The sequence below is a fragment of the Emys orbicularis genome, chromosome 2, assembly GCF_028017835.1.
Source record: "Emys orbicularis isolate rEmyOrb1 chromosome 2, rEmyOrb1.hap1, whole genome shotgun sequence".
Lineage (NCBI taxonomy): Eukaryota > Metazoa > Chordata > Testudines > Emydidae > Emys > Emys orbicularis.
Genome location: NC_088684.1, coordinates 6819096 through 6846672, shown reverse-complemented (window position 1 = coordinate 6846672; position 27577 = coordinate 6819096). Strand labels below are relative to the sequence as shown.

The following is a 27577-nucleotide window of genomic DNA, read 5'->3' as shown; positions in this document are numbered from 1 at the left end:
GAAGGGATTAACAGAGGAGGAGAGAGATTGTTTTAAATGAAGGGACATAGAGCATATGCTCTTCTGGCTCCTAGAGGTTACTACTAGGAGACTTGAAGTGCTAAGCCGGGAAAATGTCACGCAGCGATCACACGTCGTTTTAAGGACAGGCCCCTAGACATGATTCTCATTGGCTGGCATAAGCCATCTCTCCTCCCTGCAATGTCGCTAACGTGCACTTAAGTGCAATAAGATGTTTCGGGCTAATTGAGATTCTGCGCCAGTCAGGAGACATTTGCTTCAAGTAGCGTTTTAATTGTCTGCTCCCTAGGCTGGTAACAGAATATTTCACTCCTTGCATTATTCAGGCAGACACGAGAGCTCAACCTGTCCCTTTAGGTTTACTCCTCTCCCTTCTCTGGGGCTGTGCTCCCTATCCCTTTAGCTGGGGCGATGTGTTACCTGCGCACAAACGTACCTGCGTGCGCAGCTGGGGAGTGGAAAATCCCACATTTCATGCTGTTTGGCTGCAAAGGGTTGGTTTGGCCCATTAGAGAAATAGGGACCAGCTTGGGAGTGGGAGGCTGAATCCAGATTCAAATGCTTCCACAGTCTTAATTCCCCCCCTAAACTTTTTATTAAACACAAGGGACCCTCCCCCCGATGCATTCACAGACACAGACACAGACACACACACACACACACACACACCGTCCCGAAACCTCCCAACCATGCTGCAATGACTTCAGCAATGAGAGGGAGCCTGGATTGAGAGAGGAGGGCCTGATTCTGCTCTCAGTTTAAATGCAATAGAGCTCTACTGATATCAGTAGAGTCACATCCATATAAACCCAGGGTGAGATCAGAATTGGGTCCATACATTAGCGGGTAAGGCAAGGCACCCTGAGCGGTTAAAACACAGACCCAAACGAGATCATCCACGGTCAAGGCAACCACGGGACTTTTTATTCTCTCCCTACCCTCCCTTTGAACTGAGTTCTCTTCCCCCTCGTCACCCACAATTTATTCACCAGTGGCACTCTGCCGGCCAGGCAGTGGAACAGCAAATAATGACATCACGACAGGCCCCTTGGGATCAGCCAGGCAGCGTGAAAGTAGAGCTGAAGCCAGGGTCTGTTTTGTCTCTGTGCATCACACCTCCCCCTAGTGTGAAACCCCCTTTCCAGTAACAGGACACATTCTGAGCATGAAAGGTACCCAACAGGATACTGCTTCGTCTCAGCTTGTGGGCCAGGATCAAGCGTGGTATCAATTTAACATGGGATACCTCCTCCCGCTGGGGACGGTGTACTGACTTGCCTTCTGCATAAAGAAACTGGGATTCTCAAAAATGATCAACCTGGTTATGGCTCGTTCCTACTCAAAGTGCTGGAGACGAGCCTGAAACAGAGATGCTTAAGGGCTCCTGGGTGGGTGAGGACATTAGTTAAGATTGCCAATGTAGACACAGAGCTGCCTCCAACTGGGCTAAGCTTAGCACAGCTCCTGCTGGCCAGCTCACAGGGCACTTTGGACTCACGCGGTGGTAACAACGAGATAGTTTGCATTTTCTGTTGCCCATCCCGTGATCTCAAACCCCTTTGCCGACATTAATGAACGTAGCCTCATATCCCCCCCGTGAGGGAAACCCGTCGTCTTCTTCTTCCCATTTTGTAGACTAGGCTAGGAAACTGAGGCATAAAGAAAAAAACTTTTTCGGAATCGCACCGGCTATTTCTAGCAGGACTGGAGAGAGATCCCAAACCTTTTGACTCCCAGCCCTTGTGTCATAGCTACAAGACCATTCTTCCTCACCTAGCACATACCTGCCTGTAGACCACAAAGCTTCAGGTTCAAATCTTGGTTGGGGTACATGGACAGCAAGACCCAGAGGGGGCTTTGCTTGCTGGTTAGCAGACAAGATGCCCATAGCAAGGAACCTTTTCAGGCCCCACATCATCCATTCATCAGACCAACTGGTCCTTCCTGTCTGAATGTTATCTGGTTTTGCTATGTGACTTCTTTACATTTTTAACCACATCCATTTCACTGTTAACATCAGATGCCATCCATCAGTTCTCCGGCTCCTCAACCACTCTGGTTCTGACAGGCCTCTCTCTGGGAGACTCTCTATAACCATCCAGTTGGTTAAGAAGCAGGATAATCGGATAGACGAAAATTTTTATCTGTTTCCTCCCTCAGTCTTTGGGAAGGAGCAGTTCCCCAGGTGATCGAGAAGCACATTTCATCTACAGAGATCTTTGAGGGTCCATCTGTCTCTTTGATTTTGGTGCTTGGATGACATACAGGTGAAGGAGGACTGAAGCTAGGCAATGGGATGCCCTGAACTGATGAATCTTAGAGTACATCTACTGTAGAGTTGGAGGGGTAATTTCCACCTCGGTTGGACATACCCATGCTAGCTCTGAATGAGCAAATGTGCTAAAAATAGCAGTGTAACCATGTGTGATGGGCTAGCTTCCTGGGCATGATCCTAGGTATGTGTTGGGCATCTAGTCCCTCCCACTGCTCATGCTGTTACAGCTACATTTCTATTTTTAGTGCACTGGCTCTGATCTATCTAGTGAGGCTACCTCTACCAATCTATTATAGTTTTTTGAGGGAGTTATGACTTTCCCTAGGGTACAATCTAGACTGTTAAACAGCTGTGTCCCCTCAATTCTCCAGTCGGGGGTACCTTTTACACTGCTTTGCTGTGAGAGCACCCACTCCTGGCTCTGCTCACACACAGCCAGCCTCCAGCATGTCAATTACTTCCAGCTGAGTTATATGAGTGTTTCTAGCCAGCCACTCTTGAATTGTAGTGCAGAGCAAGAGCAGCAAATTCCCAGTCCCAGACTCGTCTCCCGAAATGTGCATCTTGTGCTGCCCAGCTCTTCTCTTCCGTGCAACACAAGCTCATGGAAAGTCCGTCGTTTCATTCATAGAAAATGATATGCACGAATCTGATCTCAAATGGAAGTTCCCAAACACTTCCATCCAAACACACACTGGTTTAGCTAAAGCAATAAAACAAGTGTATTAGCTACAAAAAGATTTAAAGCGATTACAAATAATGAGGCTTAAAAGTCAGAATTGGTTACAAAGAAGGAAAAGGTAAAACACAGCTAACACCTAACTTAACAATTGACAGCAAAAAGGTTTCTCTGACCACATGCTTACAGCAGCACTGGATTCTTTCGGCCAGGATCCCTCCCTCCTCAGTATTGCTTCCTTTGTCTTTCAAACATTGTTGATGAGTAGAGATGAGGGGAGAGGGGTGATTTGGGGCCTCTGTTCCTCATTTTTATATCTTTTCCTCCTCTTTGAGAATCATCTCTGGCTGGGATTCAGCTGACAGCCAGTCTGCATACAGGGGAACCTCCAGCTGTTCCATTGTCAAGATGTAGATTTTTCGCTCATACCCTTCTTCCCGCCAAAGAATAGCCACTTGACCAGGGGATGGTCCATTGGATTTTGTTGACACTTGGCTGAGGTGTCAGTTTGCCTTTTGTCTCTGAGGAACTGGTTTCTGCCTGCTTTTCTAAACTTGGAGCATGTCTCAGTAAAGTCATACAGTAGAATCATATAACTTTACCTACAAGGTCGCCACACCTATTTTACCAAGGACAATAATAACCAGCAAATTATGAGTTTTCAAATGATAGCTCACAAGGTATACTTTGTACAAAGTTTATCATAATCTTATAAAAAGGAAGAACATTAGAGTACAGCCTGTTACAGGAGTCAACAAGCATGTGAACTAGGGAGACACAGTGGATATAGTGTACTTGGACTTTCAAAAAGAGTCTGACAAGGTCCCCCAACAAAGGATGTTAAGCAAAATAAGCAGCCATTGGAAAAGAGGGCTGGTCCACTCATGGATCAGTAACTGGTTAAAAGATAGGAAACACAGGGTAGGAATAGATGGTTTTGACAGTGGGAAGCAGTAAAAATAGCAGGGTCCCCCAGGGATCTGTACTTGGCATGTTCTGTTCAACATATTCATAAATGATGTAGAAAAGGGGGTGAACAGTGTGGTGGCAAAGTTTGTGGACGATATGAAATGATTCAAGATAGTTAAGTCCAAAGCTGGGTGCAAAGAATTACAAAAGGATCTCATAAAACTGAGTGACTGGGCAACAAAATGGCAGATGAAATTCAGGGTTGATAAATGCAAAGTAAGGCACATTGGAAAACATAATCCCAACTATACATATAAAATGATGGGTACTAAATTAGCTGTTACCACTCGAGAAATAGATCATTGTGGATAGTTCTCTGAAAACATCTGCTTAATGTGCAGTGGCAGGCAAAAAAAGCTAACAGAATGTTAAGAACCATTAGGAAAAGAATAGATAGTAAGACAGAAAAGATCATATTGCCACTATATAAATCTATGATACACCCACACCTGGAATACGGTGTGCAGTTCTGGTCACCCCATCTCAAAAAACGTCTATTAGAATTGGAAAAGGTACATAGTAGGGCAACAAAAATGATTAGGGGTATGGAACAGCTTTCATATGAGGAGAGATTAACAAGACTGGGACTGTTCAGCTTGGAAAAGGGACAACTAATGGGCGATATGATAGAAGTCTATAGAATCATGACTGGTGTGAAGAAAGTGAATAGAGAAGTGTTATTTACTCCTTCTCAGAACACAAAAACTAGGGGTAACCCCAGGCAGCTGGTTTAAAACAAACATGAGGAAGTACTTCTTCACACAACACACAGTCAACCTGTTGCCAGAGGATGTTGTGAAGGCCAGACCTATAACTGGCTTCAGAAAAGAATTAGATAAGTTCATGAAGGATAGGTCCATCCATGGCTATTAGCCAAGATGGTCAGGGATGTAACCAGGCTCTGGGGGTCCCTACGCCTCTGATTGCCAGAAGCTGGGGCTGGATGAGAGGGACTGAATCACTCAATGATTACCAGTTCTGTTCATTCCCCTGGGAGAATAACATGAAGGGCAAAGGGGTCCAGGAGAGCTGGCTGTATTTTAAAGAATCCTTATTGCGGTTGCAGGAACAAACCATCCCGATGTGTAGAAAGAATAGTAAATATGGCAGGCGACCAGCTTGGCTAAACAGTGAAATCCTTGCTGATCTTAAACGCAAAAAAGAAGCTTACAAGAAGTGGAAGATTGGACAAATAACCAGGGAGGAGTATAAAAATATTGCTCAGGCATGCAGGAGTGAAATCAGGAAGGCCAAATCACACTTGGAGTTGCAGCTAGCAAGAGATGTTAAGAGTAACAAGAAGGGTTTCTTCAGGTATGTTAGCAACAAGAAGAAAGTCAAGGAAAGTGTGGGCCCCTTACTGAATGAGGGAGGCAACCTAGTAACCGAGGATGTGGAAAAAGCTAATGTACTCAATGATTTTTTTGCGTCTGTCTTCACAAACAAGGTCAGCTCCCAGACTGCTGCACTGGGCAGCACAATATGGGGAGAAGGTGACCAGCCCTCTGTGGAGAAAGAAGTGGTTTGGGACTATTTAGAAAAACTGGACATGCACAAGTCCATGGGGCCGGATGCGCTGCATCCGAGGGTGCTAAAGGAGTTGGCGGATGAGATTGCAGAGCCATTAGCCATTATTTTTTAAAACTCATGGCGATCGGGGGAGGTCCCGGATGACTGGAAAAAGGCTAATGTAGTGCCCATCTTTAAAAAAGGGAAGAAGGAGGATCCGGGGAACTATAGGCCAGTCAGCCTCACCTCAGTCCCTGGAAAAATCATGGAGCAGGTCCTCAAAGAATCAATTATGAAACACTTAGAGGAGAGGAAAGTGATCAGGAATAGTCAGCATGGATTCACCAAGGGGAAGTCGTGCCTGACTAACCTAATTGCCTTCTATGATGAGATAACTGGCTCTGTGGATGAGGGGAAAGCAGTGGATGTGTTATTCCTTGACTTTAGCAAAGCTTTTGATACGGTCTCCCACAGTATTCTTGCTGCCAAGTTAAAGAAGTATGGGCTGGATGAATGGCCTGTAAGGTGGATAGAAAGCTGGCTAGATCGTCGGGCTCAATGGGTAGTGATCAATGGCTCCATGTCTAGTTGGCTGCCAGTTTCAAGCGGAGTGCCCCAAGGGTCGGTCCTGGGGCCGGTTTTGTTTAATATCTTTATTAATGATCTGGAGGATGGTGTGGACTGCACTCTCAGCAAGTTTGCCGATGACACTAAACTAGGAGGCGTGGTAGATACACTAGAGGGTAGGGATCGGATACAGAGGGACCTAGACAAATTAGAGGATTGGGCCAAAAGAAACCTGATGAGGTTCAACAAGGACAAGTGCAGAGTCCTGCACTTAGGACGGAAGAATCCCATGCACGGCTACAGACTAGGGACCGAATGGCTAGGTAGCAGTTCTGCAGAAAAGGACCTAGGGGTCACAGTAGACGAGAAGCTGGATATGAGTCAACAGTGTGCTCTTGTTGCCAAGAAGGCTAACGGCATTTTGGGCTGTATAAGTAGGGGCATTGCCAACAGATCGAGGGACGTGATCGTTCCCCTTTATTCGACATTGGTGAGGCCTCATCTGGAGTACTGTGTCCAGTTTTGGGCCCCACACTACAAGAAGGATGTGGAAAAATTGGAAAGAGTCCAGCGGAGGGCAACGAAAATGATTAGGGGTCTGGAGCACATGACTTATGAGGAGAGGCTGAGGGAACTGGGATTGTTTAGTCTCCAGAAGAGAAGAATGAGGGGGGATTTGGTAGCTGCTTTCAACTACCTGAAGGGGGGTTCCAAAGAGGATGGAACTCGGCTGTTCTCAATGGTGGCAGATGACAGAACAAGGAGCAATGGTCTCAAGTTGCAGTGGGGGAGGCTTAGGTTGGATATTAGGAAACACTATTTCACTAGGAGGGTGGTGAAGCACTGGAATTCGTTGTCTAGGGAGGTGGTGGAGTCTCCTTCCTTGGAGGTTTTTAAGGCCCGGCTTGACAAAGCCCTGGCTGGGATGATTTAGTTGGGAATTGGTCCTGCTTTGAGCAGGGGGTTGGACTAGATGACCTCCTGAGGTCTCTTCTAACCCTGATATTCTATGATTCTATGATTCCCTCTGAAGCACCTGGCATTGCCCACTGTTCGAAGACAGGGTACTGGGTAGATGGACCATTGGTCTGCAGAGCTTGTGTTCAGCCCTTCCTAGTGCCCTCAGGTCACCCTTGGGGACTCTGGGTTTGTCTTCTGCAGCTCCTCAGAGGGCTGTAGTTCAATGGCAACTCCAGTGCCTTAGCTCTCAGCAGACTTCTGAACCTGCTCCCTATCTGCAGCTTGTATCGTAACATATCCCATGGTGTCACTTTGCCTCCAAGACCCTGAGTTCAGATTTTTTAATGCACCGTGGGAATTCCCAGGCATGCTGTGAGTTGCACCAAGGTTTATACGCTCATGCCGGTGTCACTTCTCATGCAGGGCAAGGAGAAGACCTCTTAACTAGTATTCAAGGTCAGCCTGGGGCTAACGTTTGCACTAGTGGCTGGGTAGTTTCTGAAGTCCCATGAGAAAGGTGCAATTTAAAGCTCCCCTCCCTGTAACCGGCATGCCACATCTTTCTTATCTGCAGCTCTCCCGTTCAGCTAGCAGAGTGCAGCGCAGCGCTGCTGCAATACCAATAAGCCAGGCAGCTGCAATATTGCTATGTAGTCTTTGCATTGGTGTTTGTTTCAAATATCAAAGGCATCCTCTTAGAGTGCCCCACGTCTTCCAAAATCATCTCTCTCATCAGAGGCAGGTCATTTCTGCACTGACATGTCTGTGAGAGGTGCACTGAACACTTTTTCTTGTCAGATCAGCTCTGGGTGGTGGTGGAGGAATTGGATTAGAATTCAGGCCACTGCACCAGGAGTCAAGAAACACAGTTCGGGAGGTGTCAGGGACTGGAAGGGAGAAGCAGAGGCTGTGGGAGTGGATGATGTAGTACTCCTCTTGCTAAAATCAGGAGCTTTAATCAATAGAGAGCGAGGAGAGAATAGGGAGAGGAGGTTTGTTTGGCGTCTGAATTTCAGCACCTCTGCTCCCATCTGGGAGGCAATACCACGTGTGTAAGATTCATCTCCTTGTTACAGCGATGGCAGGTGATTGCATATAGAACATTACCTCCAGCTCCACAGCCGTCGCCCCGTCAGCCCTCCACACCCCCTCCCATTACCCCCTACCCTGCACCCAGCCACCAGCAATAATCCCCCGCAGCACCCAAAAGCCGGCCTCAGTTTCTTATACTGACCCCAAAGGTTTGTGGGGTTCGGACGTGTCCTGACGAGAATCTGTGGGTAGTTTCTGGGTGCGGGATGGGAATAGTCTGAGAGCTGCTTGCCTCTAGATTGCTTGGGAGCGGACTGAGAGACGGACTCTCCAGGTGCCATTTATGTGTAATCCAAGGACCATTGCCACAGTCATGGGGACAAGGGGATGCAGTTCCAGAATACACCGTGACCACAGGTCAGCTTCTTGTGCCTAACCGGCCCTGAACTGCACGCGTAGGCCCGGTCCCACTCTGAACAAGTTCAAGGCCGTTTGGAGCTGAGACTTGGGTTCAGGATTAGCTCTACCCCTACTGCCAAGAAGAGCAGGTGCTAACTCCAAAGCACAAACCACAGATTTGTTGACCCATTGCATGAGTGTCTGTGATCGGAGCCATGTGCAATATGAAGTAGCTACATGCATCTGCCTATTGACACGCGTGGACAGTAGATGCCAATCTTCTTTGCCCTGATATACTTAGCAGGATTTTTATCCAACGCTGAGAAGCTCATCCTTTGCTACAAGCAAGCTAGCTCCTGCTTCGCCACGTTCAAGCTGTCTCCCCTAATACCACACTCTGCTCCTTCCAAGCTTGGTCCATTTTGGAAGCTGAAGGAAAAACAACCTGTGCCATCATTTCTAATTACCCGGTAAAATAATGACTTGCTGTTTTCTTAATGAGAAGCGCTTGAAATCGATCAATATTTCTAGGGAATTATTAAATTACTTAACAAAAGCATGACAGCTATTTATACAGAAAGAGAAATGATGGGGCCCAGATCATCCCAGCCGCTTAATACGAGTGGAGGTGTGTGTGGGGGGAGGGGCTTCCAGCTCAGCAGAATGCCCTCTAGAGGTTGTGAAGGGGCCTGGCTGCCTCTTGGCGTTACCCACAACTCCCTTGGGCTCATCAGAAGCCACTCTGTGGGTGCGCCTTGGGGATGGGGTTTAGTGGGCTGTTGGATTAAGGCCTGGAGACAGGAGAGGGGGGTGCAGAAGTGGGGACTAGATTTGTGGTTATATCCATGCAGTTATCCTGCTGGGCATTAATCCCACTTCCAGTGGCACTGACTCCCAAGGAGTCCTCATCCCCAGCAGCCCAGGGGAACTCAACCCTTGACACGTCCTGGCTGTACTGTTGCTGCTGTGCTGCCTAGGGGAGGGGAGACCGGCAGGGCAACAAGGAGGGCACCAGTGGATCTTCTGCCTGTGCATTTTCTTCCATGTAATTCCTGGGAATGTGTTGGTTTGGGAAGCCACTGGGTACTTGGCTTAGAACCCTCCCATCTTAGCGAACAGTCTCCTGGGACCTCAGGGAGTTGCCCCTAGTTGCCAGCCCATCTCCATTACTTCACATAATTAATTGATACGTAATGATTAATCAATGCCAGACATTTATAAAGTGGTTTGAATCTCTCTCTCTCTCTCCTTGGTATTTGCCAGTCCCTGTACCATTTAGGCACTGCATTGCCATAACATCTATTGTAAGCTCTTGGGGTTAGAGCTGTGCCTTGCTATTGTGTCTGTATAACACCTGATCTCAATGGGGGCTGCTAGGTACAAGTGGGATACTAATGTTAAATAGTAATCTCAACAAGAGAGTATATCAAGCGCTGTAGAAGCGAGTCTGGTTTAGCTGACATTGTGAGAACGAATGAATAGGCTGGTTGGCCAAAGTCCCTGAAACCACCTGGAGTCACATCAGTGATCATCATCTTTTGGGGATTTGGAAGGGACATACTGGAGCTGAATGAAGAGCAGGGGTAAGAGTTACTTTGCTACTCTGTGTAATGGCAATGAGAATAATTATCTTTGGGTCATGCTGCCCGTAACCCTAATCACTCTAACTTGGTGGCCTGTGTGACATGATAGTGGGCCCTCAATCCATTTTCTGGTGGACAAGTGTCCATGTCACAAATAGCTTCCATGACCATTGCCAGCATATTTCTGTTCAGCCCCCTCACCTCCTCTACCCTGCCCCAGTCCAAATTCCTGCAGGTGTCTGGTAGGACCATGAATGAACCTATTGCCACAGCACACGGAGCCCGGTCCTACACACATCAGCAGATGGTTCAGGTTGCTAAACCGGGTTTAACCTTGTTTAATGTGCCAACACTATGCAATTAACACACAGGACAGCACAGACGGACTGAGTCTAGAAAACAAAACGCTGACTGCACCAATTGACGCTAAACAGGGTAGGACAGAGAAGATCAAAGAATCAAAGACAGCCCTGTGGGCAGATGCCTCCAGGACTTGGGTTGCCCAGGCAGGGCCGGCTCCAGGCACCAGCGAAGGAAGCAGGTGCCTGGGGCGGCCAATAGAAAGGGGCGGCACGTCCGTCTGTTCTTGGGGCGGCACTTCGGCGGCAGCTCAATCAGTCCGCTTCAGTCTTTGGCGGCAATTCGGCGGCGGGTCATTCATTCCCTGTCTTCCACTTCGGCGGTAGCTCAATCGGGTTTTTCTTTTTCTTTTTTTTTTTTTTTGCCGCTTGGGGCGGCAAAAAAGCTGGAGCCAGCCCTGTGCCCAGGGTCTTGTCTCCTAATAGGTGGCATTGCTGCAACAGTCATCACAGGAAAGTAGAGAGATCACAGCCGGCCCTGCAGCGGATCTGTTAAGAGAGCAACTGGCAAAAGGATCTGAGAAGCTAAGGAGGCTGATTAGCAGCACTTAATATCCTTCTGCTAGGCTGCAGTGACACTCCCTATATGGAGATGAAGACATGCATTTCCCTGCAGGTCATGCTAACATATAGGGGAGAAAGTGGGTATTATACTCTACAAAAAGCTTCACTGAGATGTGACCAATGCATTGATGGCTGCAGAGACTTTACAAGCCATATACTACAGGAGTGAGTGGGTGATGTTCTGGGGCCTGTGATGTGTAGGAGGACAGACTAGAACAGATGATCATGATGGTACCTTCCAGTCTTAAAGTCTAAGTCTATGATAGATTTCACTTCAACCCCCACTGAAGAGCAGCCACCTCTTGGGTGGGACCCGGCATCTTTTGAACAGGGCCCAGCAACAGCGTGCAAGATCTGGCAAATGATATGCAGAAGAATACTGTGGCCAGTTGAGACTTCAGGGGAAATTTGGGGAGACAAATTGGAAGTAACTCCCTGCTCTCCATGTGTCAGTATATAATGCCTGCATCTGTAACTGTCACTCTATGCATCTGAAGAAGTGAGGTTTTTACCCACGAAAGCTTATGCCCAAATAAATCTGTTAGTCTTTAAGGTGCCACCAGACTCCTTGTTGTTTTTGTAGATACAGACTAACACGGCTACCCCCTGATAAGTGATGCATAGAGGTCCCAGACAAGATAAGGGCCCGGATGTGCTAGGCACTGTGCGATCAGATAGTGAGAGACAGTCTACCTGTCAGTTTGCCTTTTGAGAGACAAAGGGTGGGAGGAGATCAAGTGGCACAAAGAGAGGAAGCGACTTGCCAAAGGTCACACAGCAAGTCAGTGCTGGAGCTGGGTCTCCTGACCCACAGTCTGGTGCCAAATCTATATCCAATGGGCCCTTTTCTGCCTGGAAAAGGAGGCCCACAACTGGTCAGGATGAGAATGTCCAGGTAGAATTCCACACAACTTGGCACCAGGGCCGGCTCCAGGGTTTTTGCCGCCCCAAGCGGCGAAAAAAAAAGCAAGCCGCAATCGCGATCGGCGGCAGCTCCACCGCGCTGCTTTCTTCTTCGGCGGCAGGTCCTTCCCTCTGAGAGGGAGTGAGGGACCCGCCCCCGAAGAGCCCGACATGCCGCCCCTTCCCCTTGGCCGCCCCAAGCACCTGCTTGCTGGGCTGGTGCCTGGAGCCGGCCCTGCTTGGCACAGACTTTGCCTGCACTGTCCCTGATTCAACGATGCTGCCCATCCCTCTGCGTTCATTGAGCTGAACCCCCCCCCAAGGAAAAACACTAGCGATGGGCCAAGGGATGAGCCAGTAACGCCAACCTTTGCCCTCGAGGCAGCTGTGATCAGTAGTTTCTGCAGTATGATGGAATGCAGCTGACAGGTCTAGGAGGGAGAAGACACTGAGGGGAGAGATGCTGACTGACAGCTTGCTTGTTTGCAAATGTTCCTCAGAGGTGCATCCATACAGAGTGTTTTTGTGTGGTTTTCAACCGCTTTAGTTCCCCTTACAGGCAAAATCCTGATTACTGACATCCCTGTGTGAAGTGGCCTTGACTCCATGTACCAAAATGTCATTAAATATTTGGCTTCATAACTGCGGTGCAGCTGCCCTGAACATTGCTCTGAAGCTAGCGTTCCTGATGCATCTAGACTGCTGCTTCATGGTTTTTCATGGAAACCGGGGGAAAAGTTAATAGTTTTAGTCATCTCAGCAAGCGGGATCTATGTAGCTCTGTCTCTCTGAGCATAACGGTGAGTAGAGCAGGGGCCTGGGAATCAGGACTCCTGGGTTCGCCTCCCAGCTCCTTTACTGTGTGACACTAGGTCACTTAACCCTTCTGTGCTTTACTTATCCACTCTGTAAAATGGGTGATTAATATCTACGTATGTCAGAGGGATGGTATGAAGCATCAATAATAAAGAGGATGGACGGTCTAGTGGTGAAGTTACTAGCTATGATTTGGGAGACCTGGGTTAAAATAACTGATCTGTCACAGACTTTCTGTGTGACCGTAGGCAAGTCACTTAGCCTCTTCAGGGGTGTCTACATTGCAGCTGGGGACACCTGGGTAGACCGATTTGCTAAAAAGAGCAGGGTGGATGTTGCAGCTTGGCTCTCAGGGGTCAGGTGGCCTTGAAAGCCCCATCCACACTTGTGTTTTTAGCACTGTAGCTTGAGCCCTGCTAGCATGACTCTGTCTGCCTGGGGTGGGAGGCTTGCTCCCAGCTGCTATGTAGACATACACGCTGTGTCTCAATTCCGCATCTGTACAATGGCAATACTAGCATCGCCCTATACAGGGCTATTGTCAGGATAAAGACATTAAAGATTATGAGATGGTCAGATACCACGATGATGGGAGTCAGATAACTACCTAAGAGCGAACTAACATTTAGGAAGCAAATTGCAATTAACAGGTGCTCTACAAGGACCGAGTATTACGGTATATAATAATATTTGGCACATCTAAGAGTCTGTCTTATCCAATGATCTGACAGTGCTGGAAATAGGAAGATAAGAATTACTGCTCGTGTTTTGTAACTGGGGAAAGTGAAGCACCAAAGCATAGAGTTGATTGAAAATGAAAATGAATTTTTGGTAACATTTTTGTCCTTTTTTTTTGGTCCAAATTTTGATTAAAAATGCTGTTGAAGTTTTAGATTTGGAAAGGTTTTGACCGGCTCAAGTTACGTGGCTATATTTTAATGTATGTCTTTATTTATCTCCATATATGTATGTGTGTGTGTGTGTGTGTGTGTGTGAACATTTACCCCTCTGCTTTATAGACTCATAGACTTTAAAATCAGAAGGGGCCATTATGATCTTCTAGTCTGACCTCCTGCACAACGCAGGCCACAGAATCTCACCCACCCACTCCTGTAACAAACCCCTGACCTATGTCTGAGCTATTGAAGCCCTCAACTTGTGGTTTAAAGACTTCAGAGCTACAGAGCTTTGAGATAATTTGAAGAAGCAAGGTATTATATAAACTCACATCTTATGCACTGAAGTCAAGGGTGGAAAGACACATTGGATCATCTAGTCCTTCCCTTGTAACGAATGCTGGATTTTTCTCTACAGATCTGTCCTTTGATGTTTTGTCTGCTCTAATTTGAAATAACTTAAGCAATGAGGCTTCTACCACTTTCTTAAGGAGACTATTCCACAGTCTTCTCTGATCTCACGTTCCAGATTAATGTTCCTTTTCTCATTTTCCCCCATTATTCCTACCGCCTCATAAATAGGCTTGAAGGATTAGATTGGTATTGGTAAATGTCAGTAAATATCAATTTCACTGTATACACACAAACCCACAAAAAATATTTCCATAGATAATCAAAACTGATAGATAGGCAAAGTAAGAAAAGTACTGCTTGAGAACTTATTAGGGTTTGATTTAAGGACATTTACTTTGTATATTTTGCCATGTGATGTTGAAATTTTGTGTTTTAATGGCTATAAAGCTTTAACTTTTTAAATCTCAATATCTACTGTCATAAAATAATTATTGTCTGAAACCCCCAGCGCCTGACCCCCCCCCCCATAATTTCTCACAACTGACAACTGTGAAAATGTAAATAGAAAATAATTGGAAAAAATGCTTACAACCCACAATGTTGTGCAACCATGAACATTTAAATAGATAAAAATTGAAAAAAAACCATCGATATCCATAGAAATTATTTAAAAAATTCAAATGCTGCCAAACCTACTCAATAGTTATTATATGGAACTATACCTATCTCATAGAACTGGAAGGGACCTTGAAAGGTCATTAAGTTCAGTCCCCTGCCTTCACAGCAGGACCAAGTACTGTCCCTGACAGATTTTTGCCCCAGATCTCTAAATGGCCCCCTCAAGGATTGAGCTCACATCCCTGAGTTTAGTAGGCTAATGCTCAAACCACTGAGCTATCCCTCCCCTCCGCTCATAAATAATCCCTCTTCTTCCCTGCTGTTTCACTTGCATGGATTCAGGGTCCCACAGAATAAACATGGCTTTATACTTGGTCTGAGTTTCCTTGAAAGCAAAGCTCTATGGCCCCCATTCAGCAGCCTGTCCCTATTAAGAGGTTTGCAGAGTAGAGATGGGCATAAGCATGGTTTTAAATGTTTCATTGAATTGGACCCTGGTGGCCTTAGATAAAGTTGATGGAATCAACATTTGCTCTGCAGCTTTGAAAATCAGGCTATTTATTCAGGTACCTAAATGTGTATTTTGGCACCCAAGTCTGAATACTGGCCTTGTCCTCTTTGTGTCACCATTATCCCATATGTAAAACGGGGTAATAACGATAATACAGTAACAAGTCGTTAACCACCGAAGAGTTTACGGTTGTCACTTATCAGATGCAGTGGCCAGTTGGAACTACGCAGCGACAGCAGAGATAGCTCTCAGACCTCCTGCTCGGAAATACACCTAACACAGCGGTTCTCAAACGTTTGTACTGGTGACCCCTTTCACGCAGCAAGCCTCTGAGTGCGACCTCCCCCTTATAAATTAAAAACACTTTTTTATATATTTAACACCATTAGAAATGCTGGAGGCAAAGCGGGGTTTAGGGTGGAGGCTGACAGCTCGTGACCCCCCATGTAATAACCTCGCGACCCCCTGAGGGGTCCCGACCCCCAGTTTGAGAACCCCTGACCTAACACTCGATCTGAAGGAGAATCTCCATTAGCAATACAGGACTTATGACAACACAGTTGAACAGTGTAGATTCTATCCAGTAGAAGTCAGTAGTGACGCACATATAAGAGCTAGTTCATTACAACACTCACCTGGCTTGCAGGGGAAGTTTATGTTGTGTAAAACATTCATGTTCATAAAGTGCTTTGAGATCCTCAGAATGAAGATGCAAACTATAATTACTTAGCACTGAGTGGCACTGCTTGGATGGCCGTGAGTTGAAAAGACATGGACTATATGATGTCAACTCCTCTCCATTCCTGTTAGAAACATGCATTAAAAGCCTGTCTTGGCATGCTCCACTAGGCAGTTCCATAAATACCTCCAGCGGAAGAAATCTATTGAATGTTAATAATAATAAAAAGGCACGCCATTCAGAGGAAATGCTGACACAAAACGATCCCCAAGTGGTTTTCATGACAATGCCCTTGCTAGTCACCCAGTTCAGAGTGCTGACCTTCCAACCAATGTAGGCCAGTTAAACGAGGTTATGGTTTTCTCCTTCATTGTCATTGTCTTCTGTAGCTTTGTTCTAAAGGGCATTCAGGAGCCAAGGTCACAAAAAGGGAAGTAATAATAATAATCAAACAAACAAAAAGAAATCACCTCACATCCCAAGGTTTTGATCTGCCGTTCGAGTCAGTTCATTATTTCAACCTCTAGGCTTCTATCTAATAGACAGCAGCCATTCATCTGAAAGCAGCCGCAGAGCAATGGGTGGTGGTAGGGAACAAAAAAAAAAAAAAGGTTTAGTTTTCCTAATTGAGAGCCAACCGGGCATGATTAACGTTAATGCAAGCTACGTGCTGCCTCTGACCTCTGCTTAAATACTCGGGAATCACAAAAGGCTTTGGAAGAGAGGGAGTAATGAGGGCAATTAGTGGGAAATGAGTTGTGAGATAGAGACATTACAGACTGAGGTCCGACGGGGGCCAGGGGAAAGGTTGGCTGGAAGGAGACACCACCGAGGAGATGTCCATATCATTTCATGTGTGTCTGGGATGAACGCCAGAGTTCAGAGCCAGATGTCAACTTTCTCAAGGGTCCTGATGTTCCACACTTTATAGGGAAACAAGGTGGGCGAGGTAATATCTTTTACTGGACCAACTTCTGTTCCTGTTGTTCAGATCCTGAAGAAGGGCTCTGTGTAGCTCGAAAGCTTCTCTTGTTCCCCAGAAAAGTTGGTCCAATCTAAGATATCACCTCGCCCACCTTGTCTCGCTAATACCTTGGGACCGACATGGCTACAGCCACACAGCAACCGATTTTACCGGAAGAGAGGTGATAGGTTAGTGAGACCTTTTCTAGATCCTGTGTCCAGTTCTGGTGTCCACATGTCAGAAAGGGTGTCGACAAATTGGAAAAGGGTTCAGAAAAGAGCTACAAGCGTGATTCAAGGTCTGGGAAACATGCCTGACACTGAGAGACTGAAAAAGCTCAATCCATTTAGTTCATCCAGCAGGGTCTGGAATGATGACTTGCAGCAGCATCCGCCCAGGAGCACAGCTAAACCATAGCAGGGCCGCCTGATTGGCCACCCCACCTAACTGGCGGAGGACGACAGCAAATCTGCTCATAAGCCCAACAGCAGCAACTGATCTCGGGCTGCTCTGTGCGTACGCCCCCAGCTGCGATCTCTTCTGTGCCTGCCTTCTTCCCAACCCTCTCTCTCTACTTCCAGCTCTACTTCCCTGTATTTTTCCTGACTTTGGCCCTGACCCCTGGCTTCGATCCTGATTCCGGCTCTGAACCATTAGCTCTAGTGCCCGAATCCTGCTCCAACCACTAGGCCTGATCACGAATGTCCTGGTGTGTGACAAAGGGAAGTTTAAGTGGGGACTTGATCATGGTCTAGAAGTAGCTACATGGGAAAGACATTTCTGACATTAGATAGCTCTTTATTCTAGAAGCAAAACAGCATAACATCCAATGGTTGGAGGCGGAAACAAAACAAATTCAGATTAGAAATAAGATGCACATTGTTAACAGTGAAGGTAATTAACCACTGGAACGACATCCCTAGGAATGTGGTGGAGTCTCCATCACGTGGGGTCTTTAAATCAAGGCTAGATGTCTTTCTAAAAGATCTGATCTAGCTCAAACAGAAGTTATGGGCTTGATGCTGGGATTACTGAAAGACGTTCTGTGGCCTATGGGATGCAGGAGCTCAGTCTGGATGATCATGATGGTCTCCTCTGGCCTTGAAGTCTATGAATCTAGTAAGGAAGAATGGTGTTGTGGTTCAGGGATTGGCTCAACCACATACTTCCCATGTGACCTTGGGCAAGTCACTTCATCTGTCCGGTGCCTCAGGTTCTGTGTAGAATGGAGACAATAGCACTTCCCTATCTCTGAGGGGTATTGTGATGATAAAAGATATTAATGATTGTGAGGTGCTCTGATACTCTGGTGATGAGGGCCACATGGGTACCTAGGTAGATAATGTATAGAGCTCAAAGCACTGCAGTGACTGTATGTGGTCACTGCATCTTTAAAACATGAAACATTTTGAGATGCCCCATTCAGAAGAGACCTATCAACTGGAAGAAGCTGCAGCTGGTGGGAGACAGAATGCCCAAATGAAGTGGGGCTGGATGTGGCTTGTAAACAAAGACTGTCTCACTGTGCTGACTGGATTGTTTTGGTTTCTTTAATTCCTTGCTGTTGTTTTCTGTATCCAATTAAAATAATTGTCATTAAATTAAAAGGCACGATTGACTGATTAGATTTTGGGAGATGTAACAGCTGCCAGCTGTGAAGTTTATCTCCGGATCTTGATGTGAACTGCCTCAAAGTTCAAGCAGTGACTTGACGTCTTATTTCAGTTCACCGGCATCTTCACACAGGGGGAAACTGCCATGCCTGGCGTTGTGAGTTCAGTGTAACTATCCCAAAGACCTCTACAGTTTAATGACAGAGTTCCAGGAGGAAGTAGGCCAGCCTAGTACTAAAAACAATTGAGTGTCATAAGTAGAGCTGAGTGAATTTTTTTCAGCGAATAATTTATTCACTGAAAAATGCAGTTTCAGGTCAACCAAATGGTTTACAAATTCAGCTCGAATTAAGTGAATAGTTTTGGCTGAAAAAAATTGGGGGGAAATTCCAAAAAAGTTGAAATATTTTGATGTTTCCTTTAGAAAATGAGTTAAATTTAGCTCTTTTTTAAAAAAAGAAGAACTCACCTCAAATAGGTGGAAAAAATCCCCCAAATGAAACAAAATGTTTTGTTCAACCTGAAACTATTTTCCCTCCCGAATTTTTGTTTCAGCAACTGACCCAAAAAAATGAATGATTTGCCCAGCTCTAGTCATAAGTGATCCTCATCACAGCTGGTTTGAAATAGAATGAGGAGGATCCAAATGCTCTTTACAGAGTGGTTAAAGGCCAGCAGTGGGTCGTATTCACAAGAGCATTCAGAACGTTCCTGTCGTCATCCATTTCACGTTTTGTCTTATGTACGTGCTGGGTTGGAGCCATTCTGTTGGAGAAAACCAGAGCCATTTCTGAGCAAAACTGTGTGTGTGATGACTGCCATTTCCCAGTTATGAATGGGGGGGCTGAACGGGGGACCTCCAGAGCTAAAAGCGTGAGCTGCCTATAGAGGCAGACAGGCCACCTAGTGAGATTTGCAAAGGTGCCTAAACAGTTAGTCACCTAACCCCCGTCGCAGTCAATACCTTTGAAAATCTGACCCTAAATCGCCTGAAATCAGCCGTAACAGACTCCTTTTCTCTGTGGGTTGAGGACAGAGGGCAACGCATGACCCACACTGATCAGTGGGTTACATTTGCACTGGGAGAACTGGTGAAATGAGGTTCAGCGGGCAAAAGGGACCATCTGCATGGAGTCCCATTGACTTCAAGCGGATTCTGCATGGCCAAAAGGGTCTGGCCATGTGGCTCACTTTGCGGCACTGGGTGCTAATTTTAGACCTATTGCTATGAGTGGCGAGCGAGACGGTTTACAGCAGTAAGATCATACGGCAAATCAGTTCAGGCATGTGCATATCTTGGTGGAGGTGGTATAAATACTTAGATATTTAAGAACTTCCATCACCTCTGCTGGTTGGAGCCCAGAAGTGCAAAGGAAGCTGGGAAATAGAGGACGGGGGTGGGGGGAGTTGGGTGCAATAAAAGTTATTCATTTTTTTCACCCCTGAAAAAGAGGCTTGCTTCCTGTTGGAAGGTTGAGAACATGGCAGTTCTTATTTTATCTGAAGCAGCTCAGCCATTTTAGCGGTGCACAAAGGGTTAAGAAACCAAGTGTCTGAAAGATGAGGCTAGTTAGAAGGAATCTCATTCCTCCGGCCAGATCCTGGGGAGATTCTATTAATTAATTAGAGTAAGCAGGAGCATTGAAGCCAGCCTCACTTTATAGTTTTTATGGTTTTGAATGCTACCATAATGGATTGCATCATAAAATGCAGGCCTGTTTCAACAACCCATCGTTAAGCAGGGGGCCCTTTGATTGGCAATTGGTTTGGATGACAGAAGTGTATTTTGTTTAACATACTGATATGAAATTACCTTTTGATGCATTCGCGCGATGATGCATTTTGCTTAACAGTGAATCGAAAAGTGTCTCAGACGGATAAATCACTGGCTGCATGGTGCCTGCCTTTGCTGCTCCCCCATCCCTCACTTCAACTCAACAAGGGGAGGGGAAAAAATCCTTCCGGTAGCGTGTGAGAAGACTTTATTAGCCCTTGTCTGGTTAAACGTGTCTGGTTACAGATATCCTATTGATCGGCTTGAGCAAGACATCAGGGTACCTGCCTGTCTGTCACTAGCCTTTGACGTGCTTGAAACACAATCCGTCTCCCATCAGGAAACGGAAGAGACAAGCCTTCCCATTAACGCACGCCATTAAGAATGACACTGGCAGGGAAAGTGACTTTCAAGGGAAAGAAAATCTCCTTGAAGGTCAAACTCAAACAATCTGCTATGGGCCAGTAGCAACCTACCCATCCCACTGCTGAGACTATTACAAACCGTCTGACAGACAGGGTCATTATCCTGGGGCTTCATCCTAGTCTATATAGGTTCTTATACCGCACTCATCACAGTAGTAGTTGAGCACCTTCCTGCAGTGCATTAAGCAACGAGGCCCAACATCTGCATTGTGCTTGTTCTCCGCTAGCATTATTTGCCATGATTGCAGCAGTTCAGAGCACAGGTGACCCAGGGGGTCATATTTATGGAGGCGTAGCAAAACAGTGATTATGTTTTGTTAGAATGCCTGATTTGAAGCCCATTGAACCAAAGTGAAAGATTCCCATAGATTTCAATCAAGCCCAGAGTGAAAGAATTCCTGGTAAAAATCTAAACACAGTTTTTTAACACGCGGATGCAGAAAAACTGGAGGGAGGTCGGAGAGAGCATCTAAAAGATATTCCTCTCATTCAGCTGGGGAGCAGCTTGGGGCAGGGATGGTCTGTTTTCTGTTTTGTACAGCTCTAGGCATGCTGTGAGAACATGGGAAACGACGGCCCGAGGGCTGGAAGGCATGATTTATTAGGAAAGAAGAATGAAATATGTGTGGCATTTGTGATAGTTAAAGAGGGACATGATAATCCCCATGCAGGCGTGTGAAGCAGATGGGGGGTTATTTAGCGTAGAAGGAGATTGGGATGAAGTTTAAAGAAAAGAAAATGTTTCCTGAATATCAGTAACAGTGAGAGCTGTCAGCCTGCAGAATAGTCTCCCAAAGGAGGTGAATAAACCCCTTCTCTGAAGACTTAACGCTAGTCTGGACAAAGCACAGGAAAATAGGAACTGGGATCCAGAAACCCTGGGTGCAATTCCTAGCTCTGCCACAGACTCACTGTATGATGTTGAGTCAGTCACTTAACCTCCCTGTGCAGCATTTTCCCAGTTGTAAAACAGGGTAATAATAATATTCCCTTTCTCTCCCTCTTTGCCTGCTGTCTTGTCTGTTTAGAATGTAAGCTTGTCAGCTCAGGGACTGTCTGACTGTGTCTGTGTACAGCACCGAGCACAACGCAGCCCTGATCTCGGTTGGGAGCTGTAGGCACTATTGCAATGTATAGGGAAGAATCCTGCAGTGGCTTGTGGGACAGTGGGCTGGATGAATCAGAGGCCCATTTGCTTCTCTGGTTTCTATAGGCTCGTGAAAGAATTAAAAACAATTTTTCCTCTATTTGATTTTTTTTAAAATCTAAATTAAGCAAACAAGCTCATTATCTTTGTTTTTGCCTGAGTGCCGCCCAGTCGCTATGCTTTTTCCCCAGCTGACGCCAACCCGACCTGTGCCAGCTTCATAGATTCATAGATTCATAGATTCTAGGACTGGAAGGGACCTCAAGAGGTCATCGAGTCCAGTCCCCTGCCCGCATGGCAGGACCAAATACTGTCTAGACCATCCCTGATAGACATTTATCTAACCTACTCTTAAATATCTCCAGAGATGGAGATTCCACAACCTCCCTAGGCAATTTATTCCAGTATTTAACCACCCTGACAGTTAGGAACTTTTTCCTAATGTCCAACCTAGACCTCCCTTGCTGCAGTTTAAGCCCACTGCTCCTTGTTCTATCCTTAGAGGCTAAGGTGAACAAGTTTTCTCCCTCCTCCTTATGACACCCTTTTAGATACCTGAAAACTGCTATCATGTCCCCTCTCAGTCTTCTCTTTTCCAAACTAAACAAACCCAATTCTTTCAGCCTTCCTTCATAGGTCATGTTCTCAAGACCTTTAATCATTCTTGTTGCTCTTCTCTGGACCCTTTCCAATTTCTCCACATCTTTCTTGAAATGCGGTGCCCAGAACTGGACACAATACTCCAGTTGAGGCCTAACCAGCGCAGAGTAGAGCGGAAGAATGACTTCTTGTGTCTTGCTCACAACACACCTGTTAATACATCCCAGAATCATGTTTGCTTTTTTTGCAACAGCATCACACTGTTGACTCATATTTAGCTTGTGGTCCACTATAACCCCTAGATCCCTTTCTGCCGTACTCCTTCCTAGACAGTCTCTTCCCATTCTGTATGTGTGAAACTGATTTTTTCTTCCTAAGTGGAGCACTTTGCATTTGTCTTTGTTAAACTTCATCCTGTTTAACTCAGACCATTTCTCCAATTTGTCCAGATCATTTTGAATTACGACCCTGTCCTCCAAAGCAGTTGCAATCCCTCCCAGTTTGGTATCATCCGCAAACTTAATAAGCGTACTTTCTATGCCAATATCTAAGTCGTTAATGAAGATATTGAACAGAGCCGGTCCCAAAACAGACCCCTGCGGAACCCCACTCGTTATGCCTTTCCAGCAGGATTGGGAACCATTAATAACAACTCTCTGAGTACGGTTATCCAGCCAGTTATGCACCCACTTTATAGTAGCCCCATCTAAATTGTATTTGCCTAGTTTATCGATAAGAATATCATGCGAGACCGTATCAAATGCCTTACTAAATTCTAGGTATACCACATCCACAGCTTCTCCCTTATCCACAAGACTCGTTATCCTATCGAAGAAAGCTATCAGATTGGTTTGACATGATTTGTTCTTTACAAATCCATGCTGGCTGTTCCCTATCACCTTACCACCTTCCAAGTGTTTGCAGATGATTTCCTTAATTACTTGCTCCATTATCTTCCCTGGCACAGAAGTTAAACTTACTGGTCTGTAGTTTCTTGGGTTGTTTTTATTTCCCTTTTTATAGATGGGCACTATATTTGCCCTTTTCCAGTCTTCTGGAATCTCTCCCGTCTCCCATGATTTTCTAAAGATAATAGCTAGAGGCTCAGATACCTCCTCTATTAGCTCCTTGAGTATTCTAGGATGCATTTCATCAGGCCCTGGTGACTTGCAGGCACCTAACTTTTCTAAGTGATTTTTAACTTGTTCTTTTTTTATTTTATCTGCTAAACCTTCCCCCTTCCCATTAGCATTCACTATGTTAGGCATTCCTTCAGACTTCTCGGTGAAGACCGAAACAAAGAAGTCATTAAGCATCTCTGCCATTTCCAAGTTTCCTGTTACTGTTTCTCCCTCTTCACTAAGCAGTGGGCCTACCAGATAATTAGAGAGAGAGAGAGCAGCAGAATAGACAAACACACGGAAACAGACACCGATTTAATGAAGGTCGACCCCTGTTTTAGCTGTGTGTCCAGGAGAACAATGGGGGATGAGGAAACCACTCGGAGGGGGGCCCACAACTGTTAGTGGCATCCAGGTTTGAAACAGCAAGCACAGATGCCCTGTCTCTGACTTGTTAAATACACTGAACAGGAAGCAAACTGATTACCAGGGGAGGCGGGAGAGTCTCCATCCCTTGAAGTGTCTAAATCAGGCCTGGATGTCTTCCCAAACGGAGACTCCAGCTCGGCTGGGATTGATGCAGAAATTAGTGAGTTAAATTCGCTGGGCTGTGTTATGCAGCAGGTCAGAGCAGACGATCAAAACGGTCCCTTCCGGCTTTTGAAATCGATGACTGTAACACAGACAGCATTGATTCTTGGGCAGCCTAATGGTGAGGCTAATGCTCGAGTGGGTCATGAAGCCTGAACTGCCTGTTCGCCCCTAGAAGGAGTAACCCCGCAGAGACGAGATTTACATCCGTTGGCTTGGGCAGCATAGCCAGCCATATTCTGTGGATAAGTGGAGCACTTCTGACTCCAGCACTAAGCATGCTTCTAAGGGAGAGTCAAACAGCTCCCTCGATCACCTCCAAATGGGTCACGCTCAGGTATAAACCACTCCTTATTTATCAGCATTCCACTAGATTGTAAAACCCTGCCGGGGGCCAGCCACTGCCCCAAGCCCCTTTCTCTCCAAAGTGATCGTGGGTACAGAGGTGTTTGCATGTCACGTTGCAGTGACTGGGAGGGAGCATTTCTGACAGGTTTCAGAGGGAACGGCACCTTGCATACAACAGAGTCGGTGAACGAGGGTGGTGGGCAAATGTGCGCGTGTGTGTGTGTGTGTGTGTGTGTGTGTGTGAGAGAGAGAGCACACCGCTGCCTCCTGCTGGAGGAAGTCAGGGCTCTGTGTGTGTGTGTAAAGAGAGATGAAGCCCTTGATGCAGGGTCCAAGTGTGTCAACCCCCCTGGGCAGATTTTGGATAATCCGCCCCAGGTGGTGCAATGGCAAGAATTGCTCCTGAGGAGTCTTGGCATGGGGCAAGGTTAGCAGCGATGCTTTCGCAGTGTCCGGAAAGGGGAGACGCACTCCACCAGGCGGGGGAGCTCTCATCATGATCCAAATCAAGGAGGTGGGGGAGCTCTGCCCCAGCTGTTGGCAATGGAACTGCAGCCCTCCACCCCACCCCTGTACTATAGCCCCTGCCGGCGCCCTACTCCGGTTCTAATCCTGCTTTATTGGAAGGCTCAGCAATGGATGCTACTTGGTGGCCTTCAGGGTCTGCTGTAGGATTTCCTACTTCTCCCCCTCGTCTGCTGCTTCTTCTCCACCACCCGAGAATGCTGAAGCTGATGGTGCTTTTTCTGGGTTTTGCTCAGGTGGCTGGAACCCTTGGTCCGCTTGGGGAGACTGTACTCGAGACTGTGGGGGTGGTCTCCAGACGCGCACCCGAACCTGCCGGCCCATTCCCGACGAAGGCCTTATCTGCGAAGGAGTGCTGGAGGAAGGAAGACTGTGCAATAGAAAAGCATGCAATAGTAAGTGAGGCATGTTCCAATGCACGGGGGCGAGCCATCCGGTCTCCTGATCATAGTCTGTCGCCGTCAGTAATGAAGGTGTTTCAGACACAGGGTGAAATTGTTCAAAGGCTGCATCTGAGTAACAGTGCATGCCAACGTGCCAAGGAAATGTGATGCCGGGGCGGGCAAAATGCACATGTTCAGAGCCCTGCCGTTGCCTACACAGCCACCTTGCACATATCTTGTCTTTCTGTGACTCAGTTTCCCCATCTGTAAAAGTTCCCCCTCCTTTGTAAAGCGCATTGAGATTTACAAATAAGAAATGCCCAGCAATAATGATAAACAGAGCAAGACCTGGTTACTAGACTAGTGGATAGACAGGGCAGGAGTTTCAGAAAGGCAGATCTCTGTAGGGACTAGAATCCTCTCTGTACGCACTGTCCCTTAGGGTCTGTCTACATGCACACAAAGCCTGGGCTTTGACTCAGGTTTGAGCTGAAGCCCCCTTTCCAGCCACATACAAATCAGTTGGACTCAAGTCAGCAAGCACGCAGGACCGGGGTCCTAGGGTCCTGCTAGGGGGACGGGTCAGAGCCCGAGTTCTGCTGTGACTGAGGTCTAAACCTTGTCATTTTGCAGTGTGGACATAGCCAAGCTGCAGAGCTGAGCCAGAAGGTCTGCGTTGTGCAGGACATGCAATGCAATGGGGCTGCTCAAGCATGGAGCCCAGGACCCACAGACCCATATTTACAGTGCAGTGTAGGCATATTAGTGTTGCCACTTTCTCTAGAGCAGGGGTGGGCAAACTACGGCCTGGGGGCTGCATCCGGCCCTCCAGATGTTTTAATCTGCCCTCCAGCTCCCGCCGGGGAGCAGGGTCCGGGGCTTGCCCCACTCCACGCGGCTCCCAGAAGCAGCGGCATGTCCCTGCTCCGGCTCCTACGCATAGGGGAAGCCAGGGGGCCCTGCACACTGCCCCTGCTCCAAGCGTTGCCCCCGCAGCTCCCATTGTCCATGAACCACAGCCAATGGGAGCTGCAGGGGCGGCGTCTGCGGACGGGGCAGCGTGCAGACCCTCCTGGCTGTGCCTCCGCGTAGGAGCTGGAGGGGGGACGTGCCGCTGCTTCTGGGAGCTGCTTGAGGTAAACACCCCCCAGAGCCTGCACCCCGACCCCCTCCCGTGCCCCAAACCCCTGCCCCATCCCTGATCCCCCTCCCGTCCTCCGAACCCCTTGGTCCCAGCCCAGAGCTCCCTCCTGCACCCCCAACCCCTCATCTCCAGCCCCACCCCAGAGCCCGCTCCTCCAGCTGGAGCCCTCACCCCCCCTGCACCCAAACCCCCTGTCCCAGCCTGAAGCCCCCTCCTGAACCTAGAACTCCTCATTTCTGGCCCCACCCCAGAGCCCGCACCCCCAGCTGGAGCCCTCACCCCTAATTTGTGAGCATTCATGGCCCATCATACAATTTCCATACCCAGATGTGGCCATCGGGCCAAAACGTTTGCCCACCCCTGCTCTAGAGGATCAAGGACAATCTGCCAGTGCCAGCCAGCAGAGAGATGTTGATGATTCAAGCCTGTGTCTTCAGGCAACTTCATCTCAAATGCTTCTTTTGCATTAGCCAAGTAGAGGAAAAAAAAAGAAAAAAGAAATCCGAGCCTGGCTAATGTGAGCGGGCTCTGATTATAATTATTCCCTTCTTTTTTGTTTCAAATTTGCAGAGAAGTATGTTTGATTAGGTCCTCTGATGAGGCAGATAACCGGGGAAAGTTCAACTGTCTTCGAAGGCAGGGAAGTGGACTAGCTGACAAAGGCGAAGTTAAAATAGAGGGATGTGAATGGATTTCTCTAATAAGGGCTAAAATGATTTCATGCATTTTTTACCACTTCCATAAAGTTAAATCCTGTTGCAATTAGCCTTTTTTTTAAAAGAAACTTTCCAGTATATTAAACTTCATCTTCCCTGGTTCCTTCAGCAGATTTGTCATTCAGGCTCTGTCTAAACTAGAGAAGTTTTGTTCACGTTTCCCACAATTGCTAGTAACGTTGGAAGCACTAGTGTGCATGGGCGGCTGGCATTTAAAGTTTAATATTGTCCCTTTGGTTGCGTTATCTGTAGAAATTTAACCTGGGACCTCTGGATATAAAAGTACAAGGCTGCTTGAGCTAAAGGACTATTTTAGCTCAAGGCCAGTAGCAGACTCTCTTGAACATCTGAAGGTATGTCTCTTCTGTAGTCAGAAGTTGGACTGCAGCATGTAGAGACATATCTGAGTGAGCTTCAATAACTCCAATAACAATCGTAGTGCCGTCCTGGCAGCACGGGCTAACTGTTCAGGTATAGACTTAGGACTGCTGTCCATGGTGCCATGGTTTCATTGCTAGCTAGATTAAAGCTA

The 27577-nt window shown here is 46.9% G+C and overlaps 1 protein-coding gene across 1 annotated transcript in view; it reads left to right on the top strand.

Annotated features, from left to right (window-relative positions):
• The window catches only part of ADGRB1 (adhesion G protein-coupled receptor B1), a 278120-nt gene that overhangs the window by 46385 nt on the left and 204158 nt on the right, over positions 1 to 27577 (top strand). Inside the window, exon 2 of the mRNA XM_065398580.1 lies at positions 25039 to 25197. Coding sequence (XP_065254652.1) covers positions 25039 to 25197 — 159 coding nt within the window. The remainder of the gene's footprint in view (positions 1 to 25038; positions 25198 to 27577) is intronic.